Source organism: Apostichopus japonicus, chromosome 13 (genome assembly GCF_037975245.1).
Source record: "Apostichopus japonicus isolate 1M-3 chromosome 13, ASM3797524v1, whole genome shotgun sequence".
Taxonomy (NCBI): Eukaryota; Metazoa; Echinodermata; class Holothuroidea; order Aspidochirotida; family Stichopodidae; genus Apostichopus; species Apostichopus japonicus.
The window spans coordinates 16,772,036-16,794,526 of NC_092573.1; the positions used below are offsets into that span (position 1 = coordinate 16,772,036).

At 37.4% G+C, this 22,491-nt stretch overlaps 2 protein-coding genes across 4 annotated transcripts in view; one reads left to right on the plus strand and one right to left on the minus strand.

Moving 5' to 3' along the window:
* Nucleotides 1-10,398, minus strand: part of LOC139979204 (large ribosomal subunit protein uL24m-like) — a 14,761-nt gene extending 4,363 nt beyond the window's left edge. Inside the window, exons 1-5 of one of the 3 annotated variants that reach the window (XM_071989964.1) lie at nucleotides 10,273-10,398; nucleotides 7,425-7,664; nucleotides 3,441-3,536; nucleotides 2,284-2,387; nucleotides 585-712 (exon numbers count right to left, since the gene is read on the minus strand). In XM_071989964.1, the coding sequence (XP_071846065.1) occupies nucleotides 585-712; nucleotides 2,284-2,387; nucleotides 3,441-3,536; nucleotides 7,425-7,628 (532 nt within the window). In that variant the 5' untranslated portion in view covers nucleotides 7,629-7,664; nucleotides 10,273-10,398. The other 2 variants (XM_071989962.1, XM_071989963.1) reach the window with 2 other exon arrangements.
* A 3,995-nt stretch (nucleotides 10,399-14,393) lies between these two features.
* Nucleotides 14,394-21,108, plus strand: LOC139979211 (uncharacterized). Its single transcript, XM_071989971.1, has 2 exons — nucleotides 14,394-15,067; nucleotides 19,189-21,108. The coding sequence occupies exons 1-2, from the start codon at nucleotides 14,868-14,870 to the stop codon at nucleotides 19,373-19,375; spliced, it is 387 nt and encodes a 128-aa protein (XP_071846072.1). The 5' UTR covers nucleotides 14,394-14,867; the 3' UTR covers nucleotides 19,376-21,108.
* The last annotated feature ends 1,383 nt before the right edge of the window (nucleotides 21,109-22,491 follow it).

Consider the following 22,491-nt stretch of genomic DNA (forward strand, 5'->3'; position numbering starts at 1 on the left):
GCCTGGAAAGTGTCATTTCCAACGATCTAGGCGGCCTTTTTAGCTAAAAATTTCCGGTACGCTACGCGCCAACCCATGGTGGCGCTCCGCTTAGATAGTAACAAGAAAATGGTCAAGCCCCCCATGAAATGTTCTAGCACCCCCAGAGCCCCCCCCCCACTGAAAAAATCCTGGCTACGCCACTGGAAGACACTATCGTGTTATGTAACTTTGCTATACACATGCATCCCAAAAGAGATTTGCACCGTAAAAAAAATGGTTTACATTTGAAATATACCTCCAATATAAATTTATTTACCCCAAAATAGAATAGCTTCCTAAAATGTGGATGTATCCATTCCAAGGATATCTTTTCTACCAATCAATCAGTAAATGAAGCAAGAAATTAATCAAAGAGATAAATAGATCACAAAATTATTCTAATGAACAGATATTTTTTATTGCTAGTTGTAAAAGCAACATTATTTCAGGTGCAAAACAGTACTGAGGATTTATTAAATCTTAGTCCAACAAAAAAACCTATTAGGACTCAACTACAAAACAAAACTTGATGTGACTGCAACAATACGGAGAGACCTACATACCGATATAATTAGAATGATCGTTCTCTTTGGTTGTCATCTGGGGTGTTGGTATTATCCTGCCAGTTCTAGTAGATACTCGCACCTCATCTCCAGCTTCATTGTACCTAATTTCCACTCCAGTCTGTTGACTAAAAAGAAAATCATATGTTAACGTCTGAAAAGACCATAATTTTTTTTACATCAACTCATCATAGGAAGCAATGTTGATTGCCATCTTATCATCACAAGCTGCACTTAATCTTGGAATGGTTACACACTGGGATATTCCCCCACTCCCAGTCAAAAAAAAAAGCAGCTAACAGACTCAGTACTTCTTTTCCAATCTTTTACAGTTACAGAGACTGCAATAAAATCCAAATGTATATCACTTGAGTAACACATCCAGTATTTTAGTTCAAAATGTTTCAATATCCAGAAAAAACAGTCTTCTAAATAGATGTATTAATAAAATCAGCTCTGCTACCTTGCAACCATCCCTTAAAAACTGTTATTTATGAATGAGAGCTCTACATGACATTGTTTATACAATGAAATATTTCAAAACTTAGCCAAAGCAAAACTCATCTGGTATAAATCATAGAGAAAATGGCCAATTTTGATCCCATTTGAGATAACCTGTTGACCCCTTAAAGCCATTTTTTTTTTTTGCACCATTTGAGATAACCTCTTGACTCCTTGAAGCTCAGAGGGTAAAAACTGATAAGGGCCTGCTGAGTGTCTTAAGTGCGGTGCGCGTGTGTTAAAGATTATCAACAGATTGAAAGAAGATATAATTTCCTGGATGATGGTAAGTTTTGTTGAAGACTTAAGGAGCCCTTTTTACAAAACTAAACTAAACTGAATTGGACTAAACTATGTTCACCAAAAGAAAATCATAGCAACAGAGAATTCACAGGTTAATTGTAAATTTAATTTGGAGTAATCGTGTTTAAAGGTTTTCACACTTTCACGCTTGTTGACCCCATTTGACCTTTGACCTCTTCCAATTTCAATTAGGTTCTTGCACTTACCATGCTGGATCTACGCAATCAGTATAAAGTTCTAGAAAGATGTACTTTGTGAGTTATCATGTTTACAAAATTTTCAGACTTTGACTGCAAATGACCAGCAAAAAGGCAGCTGAGGTTCATTAATTATAATGACTGGACCACTAGGTCAGTTCCCTAGCTGCACCACAAGACTCACAGGGAGAACATAAGACTTCAATGCCTCAAAAGATATGTTTGCAATGTAGAACAAAGTTTCAAAGCATAAGTAGTGTTGAATATCACCCAAGGGTGTTCTGTGGTGTCTAGTTAATAGAACATTTTTCTGTTGAGTTATTTCAATTTATAAAACATATTTAACATTAACATTAAGGCCTGCACTGATGAGCCAATGTCATCATCAAGTTCACCTTGAAAGAGCATTCCAGGGCACTAGTCAATTTCAGAGGTACATATCCTGAAAATTGGAACAGCTATAGAAACATTGCTATCAGTCAAGTTTTTCTTGCACTATTAAATATCAATTATGACAATTCTGCCTAAATTCATCCATCCTGTAAGATATTGTAACAGATACAAACTTATTCCCTCCAATTTTGTTAAATTTTGACCTAACATTACAAAAGGATTTCACTTTAGAACAATTAGGCAGCTGTATTCAAATTAATCAAACAATCCAATTGAGGAATTAAACTTATCATTCTGCTACTTACTTGTCACTAGGATCAATAAGAGCTACATCTCTGTGCAACAATGGTGCTTCACTAGCAACATAGGTTCCTTTGAAACCCTCCATCTTTCCTATTCTTCTGTAGTGCTGTTTAAATCATACAAAAATCAGATAAAAATTGAGATAATTTGTAGAGCAACTTTAGTGTGTATATTGGATCAAATAAAATTTATAAAATAGTTTAATTTGAAGACTTCAAACATTGGCTACCATTTCAATAAACATGATAAGTTACAAGTGCATGGACAGCAACAACAAAAAAGAGCTATTAGCTTGATCAAACAGCCTGTGAACATTTAGACAAGAATAAGGAACTAATGAGAAATAGTTGCATGTTCACTCATCCACAGCAGTTGATATGATATTGTAGTACAAAGGCCCTTTTGCATTGTCACAAAGGTAAGTAAAAGTGATTGTTTTAATGTAGTTTTTGAACAAATAACAATGCATGTCGGTTTGATTTTGCTTAACTTTTTGTAGCTGATGCAACATACATTATTCATGCTATTACAAAATAGGTAAGTACTTTCCATTACTTAAACTTTTTATTGGTTCAATGGTTAACACCTTAAAAGCCTTATTGTGCATCTATTGTTATATGCCAAACTGACAATAATCAAACAAACATGACATACAATTTTGCCAAACTTAAGGCCAATTTATCCCATTCAATCTACTTGAGTGAATGAAATATCCAAATGTAAACATCACCTTTGTTCACTAGCATAGACAATGTCTGTTAAAATTATTGGACGTAAACTCAAACAGATGTCTTGAGCTCAGTGTGTAACATTAACAAAGTACATAGCAAACCAATTGAGCTGGCCTCAGTGCAGTCGTAGATTCAATTGCCAGCAAAGTAACTGCAGCTCATGACTTCAGATTATTTGTTATATGTGTCCTTCTGACATAAATAAATTTGGGACAAGAAAAGCTTTGCTTGAATTTTTCATTTGATTGACCTCTGAGGATGGGCCAATTTTTGTCAAAAATGTCAATTGTCTTGATTATATGATTATTTACTATAAATTGTACCAAAGAAAGACTGTTAAGACCATCAAGGTTGAATGCACAGTCAGCCTTTAATGAAGGTAAAGTACAGACTAATTAATCTGTATTAACACTTATTTTCATACGTACACAATTCAAACCTTCGACAATCACCCAGTTTCTCTCCATAATAATGTCAATGATTGTTCCAGTCTTTCCTTTGTCTTTGCCTTTCAGAATCTCTACCTGTAAGAAAATGATGATCTTGTAGTTTTAGTTGATATGGGCTATGACCAAAAATATTGTGCAAAGGGTTCCAGCAGCTTGACCCATATCGACCATGCTGTGGTCACAACTGCCCCTTCATGTAGGTTACACATACATGTACTCTCCTTATATAAAACAGACTGGATTTCAACTTCGTACATACATGTATCAATAACTCTCTTCAACAATTAAAAATAATTTTGTATGGTGCTACCATTGTTTTTTGTCCTGCACAAACCTCCTAGCAATGTTATAGACTGAATCTTTTTCAGTTTTGATCAAAAGCCCCAATTACCAAACACCAAGTATACTTATGTGAGGATACGCAGGCATTAAGGAGACAGGAGAGGGTACAAGTTGCTACTGTACCATCGCTTGTTCGGGTGGCCAGGATGTTTATTATATTTTCCCGAAATGAGTATGTTTAATTTAGTAATGTTCAACAAAAATTAATGTGCAGGACCTTCAGGTGGCAGCAAGAGGAATTATCCAAAACCAATTTCAACAGATGTGAATTTCATCTAATCAGTGCTGGCTAACACATATAGTGGTGAATAACAAAAGAAAAGGTCTTAAATGAGTAATTACACGTATAACATTACGCCAGCGCACTCACGTGGATTGCATATCACAGGCAGTTATTCAACGATAACATGGACGCAGCCATCTTGTTGATATGAGAGGGCGCTCTCTCAGAATATAAAAAGATCACACTTCACACACTAAATAACTCACCGTAAGCACGCTTAACCAGGTAGACAATGAAACATGATACCCTTGAATACAACAATAACAGTGCATAGGAACTTATAATATATTTTAACTATATAAAGCTTAAGTACACCTTAGAAATCACTCGATTTGAAGTTGAATATCATCGTTATGCATCCTCGGAAAACATGAACGCAGGCCTACTACACGATATCATGATAGGCTACAACCCTATAACCCTCTATGGTCATACCGTACATTACCAACACCACCAGTAGTGCCACTTAAGACAAAACATGTACCTTCATGAAAAACAAAGGAATACAATACAAAGGGGAGGAGTCTACTAAGTAATAATGAGTAATTTTGTTGTTTTAAGTCAGAACAAGTAAGAAGAAAACCAGCTTGTTACTTTCTCTATCTGTGTAATAAGGACGACTAAGGCCAACGCATTGCACCGCACCCCATCAGAGAAACTGCTTAACAGGTGGACAATATAAAACAAGTCAAGTCTTGAATAAATTTGGTAAAACAAACTTAAAACAAATGCATTAAAAAGTGAGGAATAAGAATGAATAAGAAAAAGAAAGATTAAATAACAAAGACATAAACAATTCTTGCCAGTAAGTTTACACCCTGGTTATTCTTTCAAAACTTACAGTAAGAGGACTTATTTATGGTAGTTTTTGCACTCCCAACATATTCATGGTCCTAAATATTATGCTACTGTCACAGGTACTTGTAAGACTACTATGTGTCCAGTAGGGTTGGGCGATATATCAAAAATTATTGTTATCACAATAATTTTTTTTTCAGGACGATATTTTTGGAGGATTGAACAAATGACGACAATTTCTTGTGAAAGAAATTTAAAATAATGTGGAAAAAATGCGATTATCCTTTCTCCGTTTTATCTGTAAATGTTATTCTATAGCACTCCATGGTTAAGAAAGTTGAAAAAATTTATCAACTTCAATTACTGACTTTTGAACTTTGTAAAAAATGTTTTTATACTAACATTTTCCGTGGGCCTTCGCTCCCTGGACCCCCACAAGGGGTTCCACCCCTTGATCACACTGGGGCCCTAAGGCAGGCCTATGGAACCCATGAAATTATGCTCGCACGCAACGCATGCTCGGTGTGTTCGCTGTGCGAACACCGGCGGGATATCGGCAGTTGTTGTTAGTGTGTTCGCGAACACACTAAAAACAAAAAGGAAAAATTATCGTAATTATCAAAATATCGCGATAATTTTTTAACTATTTATCGTGAAGTTAAAAAGCAAATATCGCCCAACCCTAGTGTGCAGCCTTCCTCAAGTACTGGGGTGCTTCATATGACCACATAAAGATGAGACAAACACATGATTTACCGCATTACAATATAATTAAGAAATGAAAGTATAAAAAAAGGTACATATAGACTCGGGACACCGGCAGTAGCTAGATCAGCCACTCTATGGCAGTGCAAGAAGCATCTATCCCAATTTAAAAACCTTAAAAATTAAGCTACTGTATAACAACTGTGATTTCTGTCTTGGAAAATCTCATATCATTATGTGATTTCTTTTGCATATATACATGAATGTAGCATACCATCATTCAACTTTCATACTACTTTCACAGTAGTTACTTGACTTTTGCAATTGGTACACTCTGCTGTACAGTACACACCTACATCCTGACCAACAGATACACTGGATATCAGTGCAGAATCAATATCCCTAATTTAGTTACTTTATCACCATTCCCCAAATGCAAATTCACTATAATTCACTTTTACCCCAAAATGCATTGATGAAACAAAACTCTTACCATTACATGGCTTTTACAGCTTGTGTCCAGCGTCATCACTCAGCACAGCAGTGCAGCAGCTCATCCTTTTAATTTTACTTATTAACTTAGATTGGCTGAACTACACCTACACTTGATGCCTGATCTTCCCCCAGCCAGGATAACCACTTTTCACCTGGTTGTGACAAGATTCCCTCTGGAAATTTCCACCCTTCAGGTGTGACAGATTTAACCATGGAAGTTTCCACAACTAAACCATATTCCCTGAGATTATTTAATACTAATTACTTAAAAAAAAATTGTTTGGTAGCCCTTAGAAGTTAACTTGAAAACGATACACAATTTTCCAACCGTGTTTCCAAAGTATGTGAACTCTAATATATTGCAATTGACAGAAAAACGATTTTTAATCTATTAGGTTGGATATTTCAAATATACTTTGAACAGTACTTAGCGAAAAATGACTCTCATCTGGGCAAATGCAGATTGCGACATAACCTACGCTGCATAAAGTTCCTACAGTAGTCACAACAAAAAGTGCGTTTATAAAGATTAATTTCTTCCTTAATATTCGGTGAAATTTCTTATAACTTAGATATGTTTTAAAAATAATTTTATGCCGTCATATCTATAGTGCATCAGTGATTTTGTGGTCTTTGTGTAACACAAGATAAGTTTGGACAGAAGACTCTTCCTTGTTTATATTGCGCTGTCCAGCTTCAATGCGAAGAATGTTCGCATCTAGGCTACTGAAAAGTTTACAATCGCACAGTTCTACAAAGCCTATAATTTTACATATAATAGGCAATCACCTATGCATGTACATGTGGGGGGTATTTGTTGCAGAAATGGGAGCGCTAACTTCAACTTGCTTGTGTTCCCTTTTCCCGCACTACATCTTTCACCAAATTGATGGGTTCTAACAAAAGGTGCTTTTTGTGCGAAATTGGTGAATTTGAAAACAAGATTTCTACAAGAAGAAACATCGAATGGGGATCATTTTCACATGGTTAGAAAGTGAAAATAATAACTATGAGGAAAATTTATCAAAATCTCCGATCAGACAATTTCTTTAAGACACCATAAACTGGAGGTAAACCCATGGAAACACTCTCCTACCCCACAATACAAATACCACAGGGGATTCAAACTAGACATCTTGTGTGGAGGATTTCCTCTACTAATGTAGATTTCAACAACTTTTGACAGTCACCATTTTCACCAGTGTGCTATAACTTTGTTTGTCAAAGACTGAAATAAATGTGGTAGAATTCAATTTGGAGGACAACTAAGATTCCTTAGTGTATCACTGAACAATGAAAGACTTGACAGAAGAAATATTAGCATTTCATTTTATACTTACCAAGTCTCCTTTCATTAATTTCCATTCTTTGACTGGTTCCACAAAAACTTTTTTCCTTTCTTTTCCAGGCAAGTTGGCTATCTGAGCTTGAATAGTCCAAGGACGAGACATCACAAAACGATAGAACCGATTGACTCTCTGCCAGGAAGGTCTTCTACCACTTCCCTTTGCTGCCATTTGGAGCAGGATTGTCAATCTCACCATACTGGAATTATCCTATTCATGTGAAGTGACTTTAACCTGAAGGCATTGAAAACAATGGTATAGCACTAAGCAATATTATCTGAACAGCAATTGTTTGAAAAGGATCCAAAATGTTGTGTCCATTTCAAAACCAGAGTGTCAAGCCTCCAGCAGTTAATTGTCAGTATTGGAATGGATGTTCATCAACATTCATGAACCATAACTGGATACTAAATGGGATTTTATAACCTACTTGTAGGCAAACCATTGGTAAGAAGAACAATGGAATTTTTGTACTCAATCACAGAAATTGATTTTACATGCTTGACAAATTGCATATTGACATACCTTCACAAATATTTGTTGAAACCTTACAAATCATAAAAGCATGTATACATAAATACTCCATACAAGTGTTTAATGTATTGACTGCAAGAAAAACCTTGACTTGCGCAGACAACAATAGAGTTCTGTTAGTAAGGTGAATCCTTGCCTCTAAGAACTATTCATCACAGCTTTACCTGAGGAGTAACGTCATGTTCAATTGGTTTTTAAACTGTGACCTTTAGTGACCTCAAGTAAGATTTGACCTCCAGAAGAAGGGGAATAGAAATTATTTGCACCTCAGTAAGGTGAATTTTAATCTCATGCTAGAACATCAGCAATGTTGTTTCTCAATTGACAAACTATCACATTTCTAATGCAATGAAAATCCATTCTATGTTGTCTCGTTGTCTGTGTTCAACAGTCTCAGATAATGAAACAATTTGAGATACTGCTGCTTGTCACATATCTGACATCTTGCAGATTATCACTTTGAAAGACATGACCTTGGCCTACAACTATGTTAAGATATGAATAAAATTGTCTAATTTTCAGTAAGGGAAATACTATAAACTGTTGTGATTGACAGAATTCGTCCATTGCATTGCAATAAATTCCTAATGTGGATCAATTGAGAAACATACTGGTTTCAGTCTATTCTTCAAACTGCCTCTCTCTCAAAGAAAATCAATGCAATACAAATGAGAAACAAACTACACAGATTGAAAAGGAATCACTTCCAAATAATAATGGACTATCATCAATGAAGGCAACATATATAACCAGAAAGTCAAATGGCTTTGCAATGTCATGCCATTTCCTATGAGAATTATTAATGAAGCCCTGCAGACAAGATTTCAAGTTATGACCACCGTGGCAAGATCAACACGATGGCCTCATGACCAGTAATTAAATGTTTCATTTGGTTGGGGAGATGGTTGAATAATTTAATTATATTAAATATATTTTAACATAAGAACCTTAACATGAAACTTTATCTTTTGAATTCACATTTTCATAAGTTACAGTTTGTAAGGATACTTATGATTTTAGATGACATGCAGTCTGAGCATCAAACATTGTACTATGCTGAGGGGCATTAGCTTAGCTGCAGGGACAGTAACAGAGTACACATATGGTGAAAGAATTGCTCTTGCTAAATTCCCACTAAGGGTTATGAGTGAGTCCTAACATGCTTTTTGCTCTTTGTATTCATGTTTTCTTTAAGCTGACTTGACAGGCCACCTCAACAACTGAATATTTGGTAAGAAGACTAGCCTCATTCTAGATATGGTTGGAATGCTCCTGCTTCCTGCACCAAAATTTACTCAACTGTCATCTTGGAATTTTGAAAGGAAATTATTTTCGTCTAAGAGTCTGAGTATCATTATTTTCTTCATATTCAAACATTTTGGGGGGGGGGGGGGAGGGGGGGTTAGAAATTGAAAACAAGATAAAGGACCGGAAGTACAATACATGGTTCAGTTAGCAAACAAAGGATGGTCAGTTTCTTGGAAATACCATATATGTGGGCCTAACATTCAACTTTGAGAAATGGCTTATGTGATTGATCACCTGGACAGTTTTAATATATTTCAATACATAACATGTCTAAAAATCTTACTTAAGCTAGCCTAATATTTCAGTATATGCTATTAAGAAGTCGGTATGTATGTCATGCACAATTCTAGAAGCTGGTATTTGCGTTATGAAAAATGGGCGCTAGGCCTCCTAGGCTATCTTGTTTTGGCGGAAATCAAATATGATGCTATACCAATTCCCCCAACGATTGTGACGTAAATAGTACCTTGGGATTTGTTTCCTGGTTGAGGATATGTAATAAAAAGTAGATCAATTCTCAATTCAATTCTCAATTCTTCTTGAACAAAGAAATATTGAAGTTTCGCTTAACTGGTTCTATGTGTTATCGATCCAACTACTGAAGTGTAGTCCTCATACTATAGTCTATGCATACACCGCCAAGCCTAACCTGCAGCTAATGCAATGCTGATGACAAATATGATAGGGCCATATTAAGCGCTAAGCTTAGAATTTAGTACAACCATGGAGCTATCTGTTTATAGCTCCATGTAATGGTACAGCTGACAGGTACAGACTGGTGTTTAAGTATGTGTTCCAAAGGCCTTCCTCAAACGGAAGGGTTCACGTACCTTGAAAAATAACGCTCTGAACTCGTGTACAGACCCCTTGCAAGTCACCGGCGTACAGGCCTACATTCATTAACATTGATATTGCATTGTTGCAAGTAAAGAGTAGTGGTAAAATCATTAAATTTTCAACCTGCCAGTACTACTACCAGTTTGGAAAAGTTGACATTTACCAAGAAAACCTTATTCGATTTCTATGACGTGACCATTAAAATGTTCCTTTGGTTATCAGCTTTTCATCATTTGATGGTGGTTGTCGCTTTTTCAATTTACCCTAACATTACATGGGAATTATGGAGGTCAAAGGTCGCGAGTCAATTTTCACATGAAATACAACAAATCTGATAAGTTTGTTTCTCTTTCAAATTAAAGACATCGAAGACTCGCCCCAAACCGCGTGCGGTCATGTGAAAAAGTTAACTTTCCGTTGCTTGCAAGTGACCTTTTGTTTGTGTCGCTACAAAATGCAGACAGTACAGTAATGAAACGTGATACCTTGTTATCTTTAGCTGGACCTGAGATGTCCATCACTGTATTGTTTGTACACTGTGCTGTGTGTAATGACCGCAGCTGTATGTACAGACTGTATACACTAGTGTCGAATTACCGATGGTAGCAATGTGTGTGTGTGTGTGTTTTTGCGATCGATGGTGTTTAACACTTCTGTTACACCTCATTCGAAACTAGGTCAGATTACCGGCATTAGACGTTTCTTTTTGCGCGAGTCTTCACACCCTGGCATGGAGTACTTTTTTGGTGTCGATGATAATCGTAACCTTTGTAGTCATGCAGCTCAGGCGGATGTGTGTACCTGTGTACGTGTGTGCGCGGGTGTGCGGCGTGCGTGTGTACGTGTGTGCGTGTGTGCGTGCGTGCGTGCGTGCGTGCGTGCGTGCGTGCGTGCGTGCGCGTGTGCGTGTGTGCTCGTAACGACTTCCTTTTATTCACGATATCTCAAGAAGGAATGCTGGACCAATATCATATTTCGTGTGTAGGAGAAACACATTGAGTAGATGAAGCCTATTGTTGTTAGAGGAGGTCAAAGGTCAATTGGGATAACCAAGGGTCAAATTGTGAAAACCTTGTAACCACGATATCTCAAGAAGGGAATTTGGACCAATCTCATAATTAGTATGTATTTGTGACACGTTAAGTATTAGAAGCCAATTATTGTTTTTGTGGAGGTAAAAGGTCATTTGGAGTCACCTGAGCTCAAATTATGGAAACCTTTTTTTTTTAACCGTTTAATCTCCCATCGACCAGCCTATTGGATGAAGATTCATCATAAGAATAGGAGAGGCTGTCGGCAATTGTAAATTAGCTTATGGATATCAATATAATTAGAATTCAGAATTCAGAATTCAGACGAACAAACGGCCACCTGCATAGGCGTTGCATGTGTACAAAGGTGTAGTTTGTACATACAACGTTGCTATTGGAATGACGATATCATTGTGAATAATCGCTCTTATATCTTTGCTTCCCTTATTGAAGTTTGTCGTATTTCGTAATTGCCGAGATTCGCTGCCAAACAAAAACTTTAGGTTTGGATGTAGTTACGTTGGGGAAATGACCATGCGCCGTTTACAAATATTAACTTTCGCCTACTTAGATTTTTAAATATGACCAATCTCAATGTGTAACTATTTGTGTAAAATGGTTCGCTATCTGCATGTGCATGTACGGGAAATTTGTAATGTGCGGAGATTGTTCACAAACTTCACGGAGCAATTATAAGGATACAGCGAAAACATCATTTAAAACACTAACAGCAGTAGGGTAAAATTGGGTTGGTTAACACAAAACGTAATGGCAAAAGTGCTTCGTGTCACAATACCAATACACTTAAGATGGCCAAACGTCTCCTAAATTATTTAATGGAGTAATATATATATTTTTTCGCGCACCATACGAAGCTGAAAGACAAGATACATAATTGGGAAAATGAACGAAGTCGCGCCCATCGAGTAGTGGTTCCGAGTAGCAGTGAGATATTGTATAGCTAGCAATTAGGACTCACGCAGAACTATAGCTACTGTATATAGCACATGCCTAGTACGATAGGAGCCCTAATGTAACAGAAGCCAAGCTATCTTCGTATTTTTTTTCTCGTATTTTTGCAGGTGGTTTATTTCTTATTGTTTGAGACATCACAGTAGGCCTAGCTGGTTATGCATAATTCTGCGTCATGTTATAATTTGTTCAACACTTACCTTGGTGGAAAAAAGTTTAAATTTCATACTGCACAGAAATATAATTTTCCAATGAGCAATTACGTAGCACAATGCATCTGCTTAAAGTGTGTAAAGCCGGGGGAAAGGATGTTCGGTGGTGACATTCCTCAGTGGCGTAGGAAGGTACTTTTGAGTGGGGGGCTGAAAACTGATGGCCGGCCTGGGGGAGGGGTCTAAGGGGAGGGGGTGTCCCCCTCCCCTTTGGAATTTTTTGCATTTCCAGGTGGCCTCAGATGCAATTTGGTGCAATATAGCACACTTCAACACCCACTCCATTTTGTAAACTTAATTTTGTATTTTCACCTGGCCTAAGATGCAATTTGGTGCTCCAAATGAGATTTTTTTCTCATTTGGAAATGAAAAAGGGGTTTTCTGACTTGCTAACCGGGGGGGCGGAATGATACTGTCGCCCCCCCCCCAGCCCCCCGGTTCCTACGCCCTTGACATTCCTGGGGGGTTAGGTGATGGTAGCTCGGGGTCTCTGCCGATGACGACAAGAATAATTGACACGTTGGTTTTAGTACTAGTCCATGTATTATACCTGCTAGCGTGTTCTCTGATACCGACTAGCGAGCTCTCGTAGAGCTATTAAAGAAACAACTTCAATTCAATTGTGCTGCAAAGCAGACACAAAAGTGGTTGAGAGGTAAATATAATTCCTGCAGGTAATATGTAAAAGTAACGTAGTGTCTTAGAACAATGGATTTCAAGGCTACCCCACGCCCTGAAGGGTCACCTAATCTGAACGGAAGGGTTTGACCAATTCCGGTGTCCAAATTCTAAGGTAGGCCAGCTGTGCCAAAATGGCATGGCTCTACATCCTCCCCTGCTTAAATTAGGTTTGTCCTCAAACCAGAGGCTATAACAAGTAAAGCAAAGCAAGCATTTTACCTACATACACAGTATGAAGTATGAACTTGAGAAAATAAAGAAAATATAAATAAACTTCGACATTAAGAACACATGTAGTACAACCCTGCAGGTTACCATATGAATGTAGTGCACCGACACAAACTAAACTGGTTCCTGTTACACCACCTGATAAGTCAACTACTAAATTTCGAGCATGTGCATACAAGATGAATACGTTTAAGTAAAAAAAGGAAGATGCATATTATTATTCCACCTATTAAAATATAGCGTGACAAAAATCTGCAAAACCACTCTGCATGACAATAAAAATTAAGACATCCTAAAAATCAATTTTGGCACCTATAAAAACAATGTCTAGTTCAGAAGCTGACGTTTACTCGAAATGAAATTTATTTGGTCTAGCAAGACCCTATTTTGCTCCTTTAACTGTTGGGCTCCAGTTGAGCCTTGACGTCCATTTCGGCCCTCATCTCCGCCAGCTCCTGTCTCCTGGGGCACCAATGGGTCATGCGAGGCCGCGAGAACCATGGGGTCCAGCTGGGCCTTGGCATCCCTTGTCTCCAATTGATCCTGGTGGTCCAGCATCACCATCAATACCAGGTACGCCAGGTTCACCAGTTTGACCTTGGAATTTAATTGCATGCCCAAAAGGGCATGGCTCTACAAGTTCCTAACCTTTAGATTTGTCCATAGAAAGTTTTGATGTTGTAGATATGTACTATGGAGACTTGAACAGCAACCATAGCGGCTAGTGAATTTGCTTTTTTGGCCAGTAGATCACGGTCGCCAAATATAGCGAGTAGGCTACTTATGAAATATTTGTCGAGGCCTGAAAACCTCTAAACATGATTTTTCATGGTAAAATCATGGATACTTTTCATACATGGTATATGGAATTGCCATATTGAGTACAAGAAAGAAACCTTTTGCTTTTGAGGTCAATCTCATTTGAGGTCACGAGGGGTCAAACTGAAAATCCTTTTACATGATATACAATGGTAATAGTGGATACTTCTCATACTTGGTGTGTGGATTCATAACATTGAGTACAAGACCCTAATTGTTTTTGGTGGAGGTGGTGTTTATTGCCACGTACAGTAGACCGACCTGTGTTTATCATGCCATAGTGTAATTGTATCAAAATGTTGGAAGTTTAGTGCAATGAAGTCATCGAAACCTCAATGCATTTACTTTCTAGTTTTGCTCACTCACTCACATTCCTGATGTGGGGTGAAGTACAATATCTCATCTTCCTATACATTACATGATGATTCTCCTAACAAATTCTTCAGGAACACATACTGATGGACAGCGTTAACTGTGATAGCATTTACAGAAGAAGCAGGCGGAGAATAAATTTTCAGTTTTATCAGTACAGCCTTTCGCGCGACGACGGCTGAGTTCTGTAACACTGTCATGGTTGGCACTTGCGCGGGTTGTATCCAGCTTCTTTTGAACCATTTTTTAAGGTCTGCCCAAAGGTCAACAGTAGTATTCCCAGATCAGAGAATCATCCAAACAGTACTTCTGTTGTGTAGACAGCATACGAGTTTCAGCAAACTATATAGATCTACTGCTCTTTTACCAAAGTTAACTCATGAACTGCGGCGAGAGTTACTTTTCAAAAGTTAGTTGTACTGTCACGTTGTCATTTACTCAAGATGGGTTTAATGCAAGTGATTGTGGCAACAGTTGCTGCCCAAATTCTTGGAGTGGTGTGGTACACTGACCAATTGCCAATGGGAAGAATTTGGTTAAAACACTCTCCCGTTCGAAGTGGTCTTGGAAAAGACAACGTTCCATTGCTAGTAGCATTTGTTTGCAAACTAGTGTTGTCGGTATTGCTGGATGACCGATTAAGGTATGAACGTTGAAGGTACTTGGAGGCACAGAGCACGTTGGCCTGTTTCATTACCAATATAACAATCTTTCCACCTGTGAAATTAGAGGGTTTTTGGAAGGTGTCTACTAACTAATTAGGCTATGTTCTAGGTCTTGTCTGCACATATAAGGCAGGGCTCTACATAATCTCGGTTGATGTAACAGTCAAGGAATAGATTTTCGAACCGATCATTACTACTTTATTTATCGCTGGATCATGAAAGGTGTTTATTTTTTGCAATGGAGGGGGGGGGGGGGGGGGGCTTAGACCAGATTGATCAAATTTGCCCTCCGTAGAGTCAAAAGCAAGCTAAACGTACGTATACCAGACCACCAACAGCAGTGGGGTAGATACACCACCAACTGCAGTGGGGTAGTTTTAAAGCTATCAAAGTTTTGACAATTTTCGCAAAGATTCCACTTCTTTCGTTGTTATTTCAACCTGTAACAGCAGATTTTTTTTTTCTAGGTTTTTTTTTAATGTGGGATGCACTGGAGCATGTTGTTAATAGGCCTGTTCAAATTTTGAATGATTAAAGCAAGGTAAGTAATTACTATAGTTTATGAAGATTATGGTAATACTTGAATTTTTCAAATGCAAACTTTTTAAGACATATACCAAAAGTTATTTCAAATTCAAGTGGTCAGTTTTCAATACCTTGAATTATACCTAGGCATATAAAGAAGACAAATTTTACGATGGTTCAATGCAGTAGATATGGCAGTGGCATTAGAATTAGCTCCGTCTATGAGGATGTGCATGGCTTCGATCCCTAATCAGCCAAAGTTATAGGTCGATTTTACATCACGGAGAAATCTAAGATTTCTTCATTTCTGGATTTGCTTTTACTTGAAATTGTAAAACAAAATCCAAAATAAGCTATACATAAACTTTAAATTCTATGCATAGGCCTAAATGACTACTATAAAGGCCCATGATAATATTGTACAAGAACAATTAAAACTTTAAACCCATACACAACTGCTAAATTGCCTGCACAGCATACTAGCTGTTACCCAGTCACTTTTTCTCAAGGCAAGTCACAAGCTAATGTTTGTCAAGTCACTAGTCATTTTTTTCATCAAGTCAAGTCACGTAATTTATTGCAAGTAAAATGACAAGTCAAATATAAAAGCAGCGTAAAATGTCACACTATAGGTAGCTAGGCCAAACACCACATCAACCGCTCAGGTCCAAGAAAGCATATTATTGTGAAGGAGTGGATAAAGTATATCGGTGAACTGCAGTTGCACAGATATGAGACAAGTATATCTAATTATGGTAATAGCTTTGAAGACTGGACACCTACTGAGCTTTATTTTTAAAAAACACTAACTTCTCCTTCCCTGTTTCGATGTATGAAATTATGTCATAGCCTATTCATAACTATTGTACTATTCGTACAAAAATGTACCAACCAAGTAGGGTCATGTGACATGCTCCCAGGTGCTACTAACATACAGTACTTTGTCAGTTGGATGAGATATTTATAGCATTTCGTAGACAACAGAATGCCACAATAACGCATTTACGGTTAATTTCAGAATAATTATAAGGTTTGGATGATAACGTTTTAGATTCACTTTCCGGCTAATGAAATAGCTTGATCGCTTGATCTGTATGGACCCTAGCTACTATTCCAACATCTACTGTTAGAGTCTTATAGACTTCTAACATGGGTTGTATATGCTTGTTTATGTGCAAACACGGCAAGGAGCCTTGTGTTGCTAAGGAACAAAGAACCCTGTCATCTGATTCTCGTGTCTATGTGCATTTGTGTGCAGTCCTGATAAGCTGTGTCAGGCGCGTAGCCAGGAATTTGCCAAGGGAGGGGCAAAACTGTAGATTGGGCATTGCAAACTATCTAAGCGTAGCGCCACCAAAGTTGGCGCGAAGCGTACAAAAAATTTTGGCTGAAAATGCCTCCCAGATCGCAGGAAATGGCACTTCCCAGGCCTTGTAAGTTGCATCTTAGCATTTTCTCTTTTGAAAATACTAGCAATATCATAAAAACATTAAAAAAAAAAATTAAAAATTTGCTCAAGGGGGGGGGCGGCTGCCCCCTTCGCCCCCCCCCTCCTTGGCTACGCGCCTGAGCTGTGTGCAGTCCAGTTGCAGTTCAATATTTGAAATAATATAGGCCTATACTCAAAATCGCAATTTTGGAATTGAAAATTGCGGTAAACATTGGAAGTATGTACCACTTATCTAGATGACACTGTCTGTGTAGCTTCACAATGTATGTGATTGCTATAAGATCGTAACATTAGTAATTGAAAAATATACATTCAAGGAGTACTTTAAGAGTTGAGTGCTACCAGGGAGCATGTCACATGAATGTATAAGCCGATGCTGCTTCAGGCCCCTACCTTAAAAAATGGGGAATCATTTTGAACTATTTATTAGTGCAACCTTCTGCTCAAAGCTACTAAAGACATAAATTATAGTCTAAATATATGCCTAGGAATGTACGATTCAACTTTTGAAAACACAATTTGGTGGAAAGGGGGGGGGGGAAGAACCCCAATTACCCCTATACATGGGAGTCAACTTCAGTTACCCTACTGCAGCACCCCTACTTAATTAAATACTTCATTTGCATCTGTCCTTCCTATAAAGTTTCTGTCACCTAAATCAGTCAATAAATGCTGTTTATTACCATTGTTTACTAGCACAATAGCACAACCTTGTGTTTAGAACTAATACATTGACCTAAATTATACATCTGAATGTACCATTTGACTTTTAAAGTTCTATTTTTTTACTGTGGGAGGACCCACAGACACTCCAGCATAGGAGTTGGCTTCAGGGACCCCAGTGCAACTTCCTTCATTTAGATTTTTTTTTCATGTCTGTCCTATACATTAATTATTCAGGGAAATCTTGAATCCACCACCTTGAAATCCCCTGCATCCCAAGGTCACTACACATATTAGCAAAAAGTTTAAATATTATTCATACTTCATGGACCAAAGGAGAAGAGAGAATCATTGATTTATGTTGAAAGTAAATAATATAGCACATTTGAAAGGAATTTCTTGTGACAATGTGAAACTTATCTTGAAGAGAAAATCATCCACACTGCCAGTTGAAACCCCATCGTAATATCTTGCCACAAACATGAGATATGTTCCACTGCCTAAACCTTCAGCTACTTCAGGAAGTTGGCTCACTGTAGGGGTCTGGGCAAATACTCATTTGGAAGCTTTATTTATGTTATTATTATCTCCTTGTTGATTTATCCTTCAAACAATATTCAGGAGTTGGCAAGCTCAGAAATGTATAGATAAGTTTTCCAATGTCTGCAAAAGCCATGCAATCCACCAAACTTTTTGCGACCACTTTTGGTTTGTGTAACTTAAACTTTTGATGTCAACATGGAAGAAGAGGGGACTGGGGTGGGGGGACTGTGAACATCAACATGTCCCTGGATTTCTTGAAACTATGGCCCCCGAAATTTATTGTAAAGTCACATATCGCCAAGTCAAAAGTAAAGAAAAATTAAATGTGACTACAGTCTGACTGAAGTCATTGACCTGAGTCACCAACACTTCTGAATAGGTTGTCTGTTGGGCACTTATAGCTACCAGTGACAAATGGCTCCTATGTAGTCGATTTTAGGCTATGCCCCTGTCTCTCAACTTGTAGAAGTTTCCTATTCCAGTGATAATTACTAACACAATTTGAACATTTTATCTAAGTAAAATGAGGTTGTTTTGTGATGTTATTTTCTAAGCAACAAACATAACTTTTGTGACCATTACAAACTCTGCCTCAAAACATTTCTACCCCCAAGTCACAATGGGCAAATCAAGTTCAACAAGCATGACTTTTTCTTTCACATGGAGTTAATTCAATTTCTTTCTGAAACATGAATTGCAATATATTGTGACCCTTCTCAAGTCAATATCCACAAATAAATAGCTATTACAGTAGATTCTTCAATACTGTCTCCTTGTTTTCCTAACATTATGTTCTCTTTCAATGTAACATGTTGTAATCAGTGTTGTGATGTATCCAGCTGAGTATTTATTAGCTCTTTTTCTTCATCTGGTTTAATGTGGAAATCTATCAGAACTGCTTCATTTTCTTTTGCACAGATTTATCATAGCTGGTGGATCCTATGTAGCAACAGTGGAGAAGACTCTCTTGCTTTCATTAATTCCTGGTCTTTGTTTGGCAACTCATGCTGTTTTCACTGGAAAAGGTTGGCCTGCAATCTTGGTTGACGTAACCTATGATGCAGTCAGTCTTCTTGCTATGGCACTGATTATTGTGCACATGTAACTTGAAGTCTTCAATGAATCTGGTCTTCTCCACACTAATGTGACTTATAACTAACTCAAATAAAGATATAATTTACTTTGATTAATACCCTGTTTTGTATTACTTGCATCAAAGGGGTATTCTGGTGGCTGCAGAAGTTGATATTGCTTAAAGGAGACACAAACCATACCACCTCTTGGAAGCTTGGGCAGATATGAAGGTCGATAACATGGAGTGAAAGAAGCCTATTGATTTTGGTGGAGGTCAAAGGTCATTTGAAGTCAACAAATGCCAAACATTTACTTCACTCCCCTCTGATCTGTCTTTCTACACTTACGCACCTTCCTAAGCATTATATCGCAACAGAAACTTGGATCTGATCGAATATTTGGTATTGAATTGTAATATACTACAAGAAGCCTAATGTTGTGGGCTGAAGTCAATGGTCATTAGAGTTTACCAGGCGTCAAATTGTGAGAACCAATAATAAGGACAGATGTCATATGTTGATGTATCACATTTATTACAAGAAGCCTGTTGTTGAGGTCAATGGTCATTTCAGGACAGCCCATGTCATTTTGAATTTATTAAGTGTCACATCCGATGCTATTCACTGTATTACTGTACTAAGATCTAGTATGTTGTACACCCTCACTCAGGCGCGTAGCCAGGAATTTGCCAAGGGAGGGGCGAAACTGTAGATTCGGCATTGCAAACTATCTAAGCGTAGCGCCACCAAAGTTGGCGCGAAGCGTACAAGAAAATATTGGCTGAAAATGCCTCCCAGATCGCTAGAAATGGCACTTCCCAGGCCTTGTAAGTTGCATCTTAGCATTTTCTCTTTTGAAAATACTAGCGATATCATAAAAACATTAAAAAAAAATTTTAAATATGCTCAAGGGGGGGGAGGCTGCCCCCTTCGCCCCCCCCTCCTTGGCTACGCGCCTGCCCTCACTATACATTATTTCAGATTTATGAAAGAACTACTCATGTTACATCATTGAAAGCACAATGCATTTTTGCATTCTGGTTCTAGAAGGGATGTAGTACCACCCTGCTTGTGCAACATATATCAGGAGAGTATTTTGCCTAATTGTGCATGAAAAATCCTCAATATTTTTACCAAAAACATTTTTGGATGAGGACAGTGAGTGCCACTAGACTGTTTACACCTAGCACTAATACACACTGAACACTGTATGTATTGATTGTTTTTGGTTTCTTTTTAATTTACTATAAAATGAATGTCAATCAATACATACAAAGTGTGATAAATCGCTTTGCTGCAATGCAACTGAAATTGTCAGAATATGTTCATTACATGGTGTTCCAGACATATATATAAATATATAAATATATATATATATATATATATATATATATATATATATATATATATATATATATATATCAATATATCAAGGGCCTAGGAATCGGGGGGTGCTGGGGGGCGCCAGTGAAAAATATGGAGGGGCGAAAGTATCATTCCGCCCCCCCCCCCGCCTCGCAAGTCAGAAAACCCCTTTTTCATTTCCAAATGAGAAACAAATCTCATTTGGAGCACCAAATTGCATCTAAGGCCAGGTGAAAATGCAAAATTGTTTACAAAATGGAGTGGGTGTTGAAGTGTGCTACATTGCACCAAATTGCATCTAAGGCCACCTGGAAATGCCAAAAAATTCCAAAGGGGAGGGGGAAACCCCTCCCCTTAGACCCCTCCCCAGGCCGGCCATCAGTCTTCAGCCCCCCCCCCCCCACTCAAAAGTACCTTCCTATGCCACTGATATATATATTTATATATATATATATATATATTTATATATATATATATATATATATATATATATATATATAAATGAAAATCGTAATGAGTTGGAAAATCAAGAACAGTGAAAAAACTTTCAGCCTCCACCGGGATTCGAACCACGGGCCTCCCGCTATATATATATATATATATATATATATATATATATATATAATATATATATATATACATTTTACCCATCTTAATATAATATGTTGTATAAAACAACTAATGAATGGTTTCCATTCATGCAATAGTGCAAATATTTCATTTGTTGAAAGATCGATTGTTCCATTCAACTCTGCTGCGCCTTGTTGAATAGAACATTCCATCTTTCAACGAATAAAATATTTGCACTATTGCACTCATAACCATTCATTATTTGTATACTATTTAATTTATTGATGTAACACACAAAAAAATGCATATTTCTTAGAAAATTTTGGGTGACAAAAGCCTTTCTAAGTGCCACCATTTTAAATGTAGGCATCACCAAGATTCCAAAAAAAATCAAGGGGACACCCCCTCCCCTTAAACCCCTCCCCCAGGGCAGGGTTTCGTGGCATGGACCAGCATTTGCCTTCTCAAGAGTTAGGAGCTATATGCACATGCATATGAAAAGTATAACCAAACGTGAAAATTCATATATTTGCCATAGAAAATTATATGAGGGTGTGGTTTTACCTATAGTCTATTGATGCAGAAATTTCCAGCATTTTCATTAAACACTTAACTACAGCCTCAGAATATCCCTTTAATAAGTTGTATACAAGTATGCTATTCTTTCTGTTCATAGTTCATCATCATAAGTAAGTAAAATATGTCTAGGATATAGCCTAACTTACAGACCTTTGTAGTTAATTTACTGAGATACTACTGTGCCATTATATCTTATTGCACAATTTATGTTTGATTATCAAAATATATCCAGTTAGTGTTATTTTATCATAGTAAGTCTTCCTCAACTTTATTAAAACACTGCACAATTGTTTGCACAAGGTTATGCATTGATTATCAACAGTGTTATCTGAATCATCTAAGAACATGATTATTAGATAAAACAGTAATACCAAACTCTGTTTTGTAATTTGTTTTTGTTCATGCAATTTTCACCACAAATGTGAACTAAGACCTACATGTAGCAGTGTTGTACAGTCTACTTCAGTATATTTCAGGTGCAAGTTTGAGCCCTCAGCATCTACAGTATGCAGTGGTGTGCACAGGATTTCAGGGAGGGGGATTCAAAGTTCTCCCTCAACTGATTTAGTTAGGGGCATGAACCTTTATGGAAGGGCCACAGGAAGATTAAGCATTTTATAAAAGGGGTATTTTG

Bases quoted from the DNA above. Each gene is read 5' to 3' on its own strand.
- LOC139979211 (XM_071989971.1), top strand. From the start codon at position 14,868: ATGGGTTTAATGCAAGTGATTGTGGCAACAGTTGCTGCCCAAATTCTT. The intron at 15,068-19,188 runs GTATGAACGTTG...TCTTTTGCACAG, and splicing joins TTGCTGGATGACCGATTAAG to ATTTATCATAGCTGGTGGAT.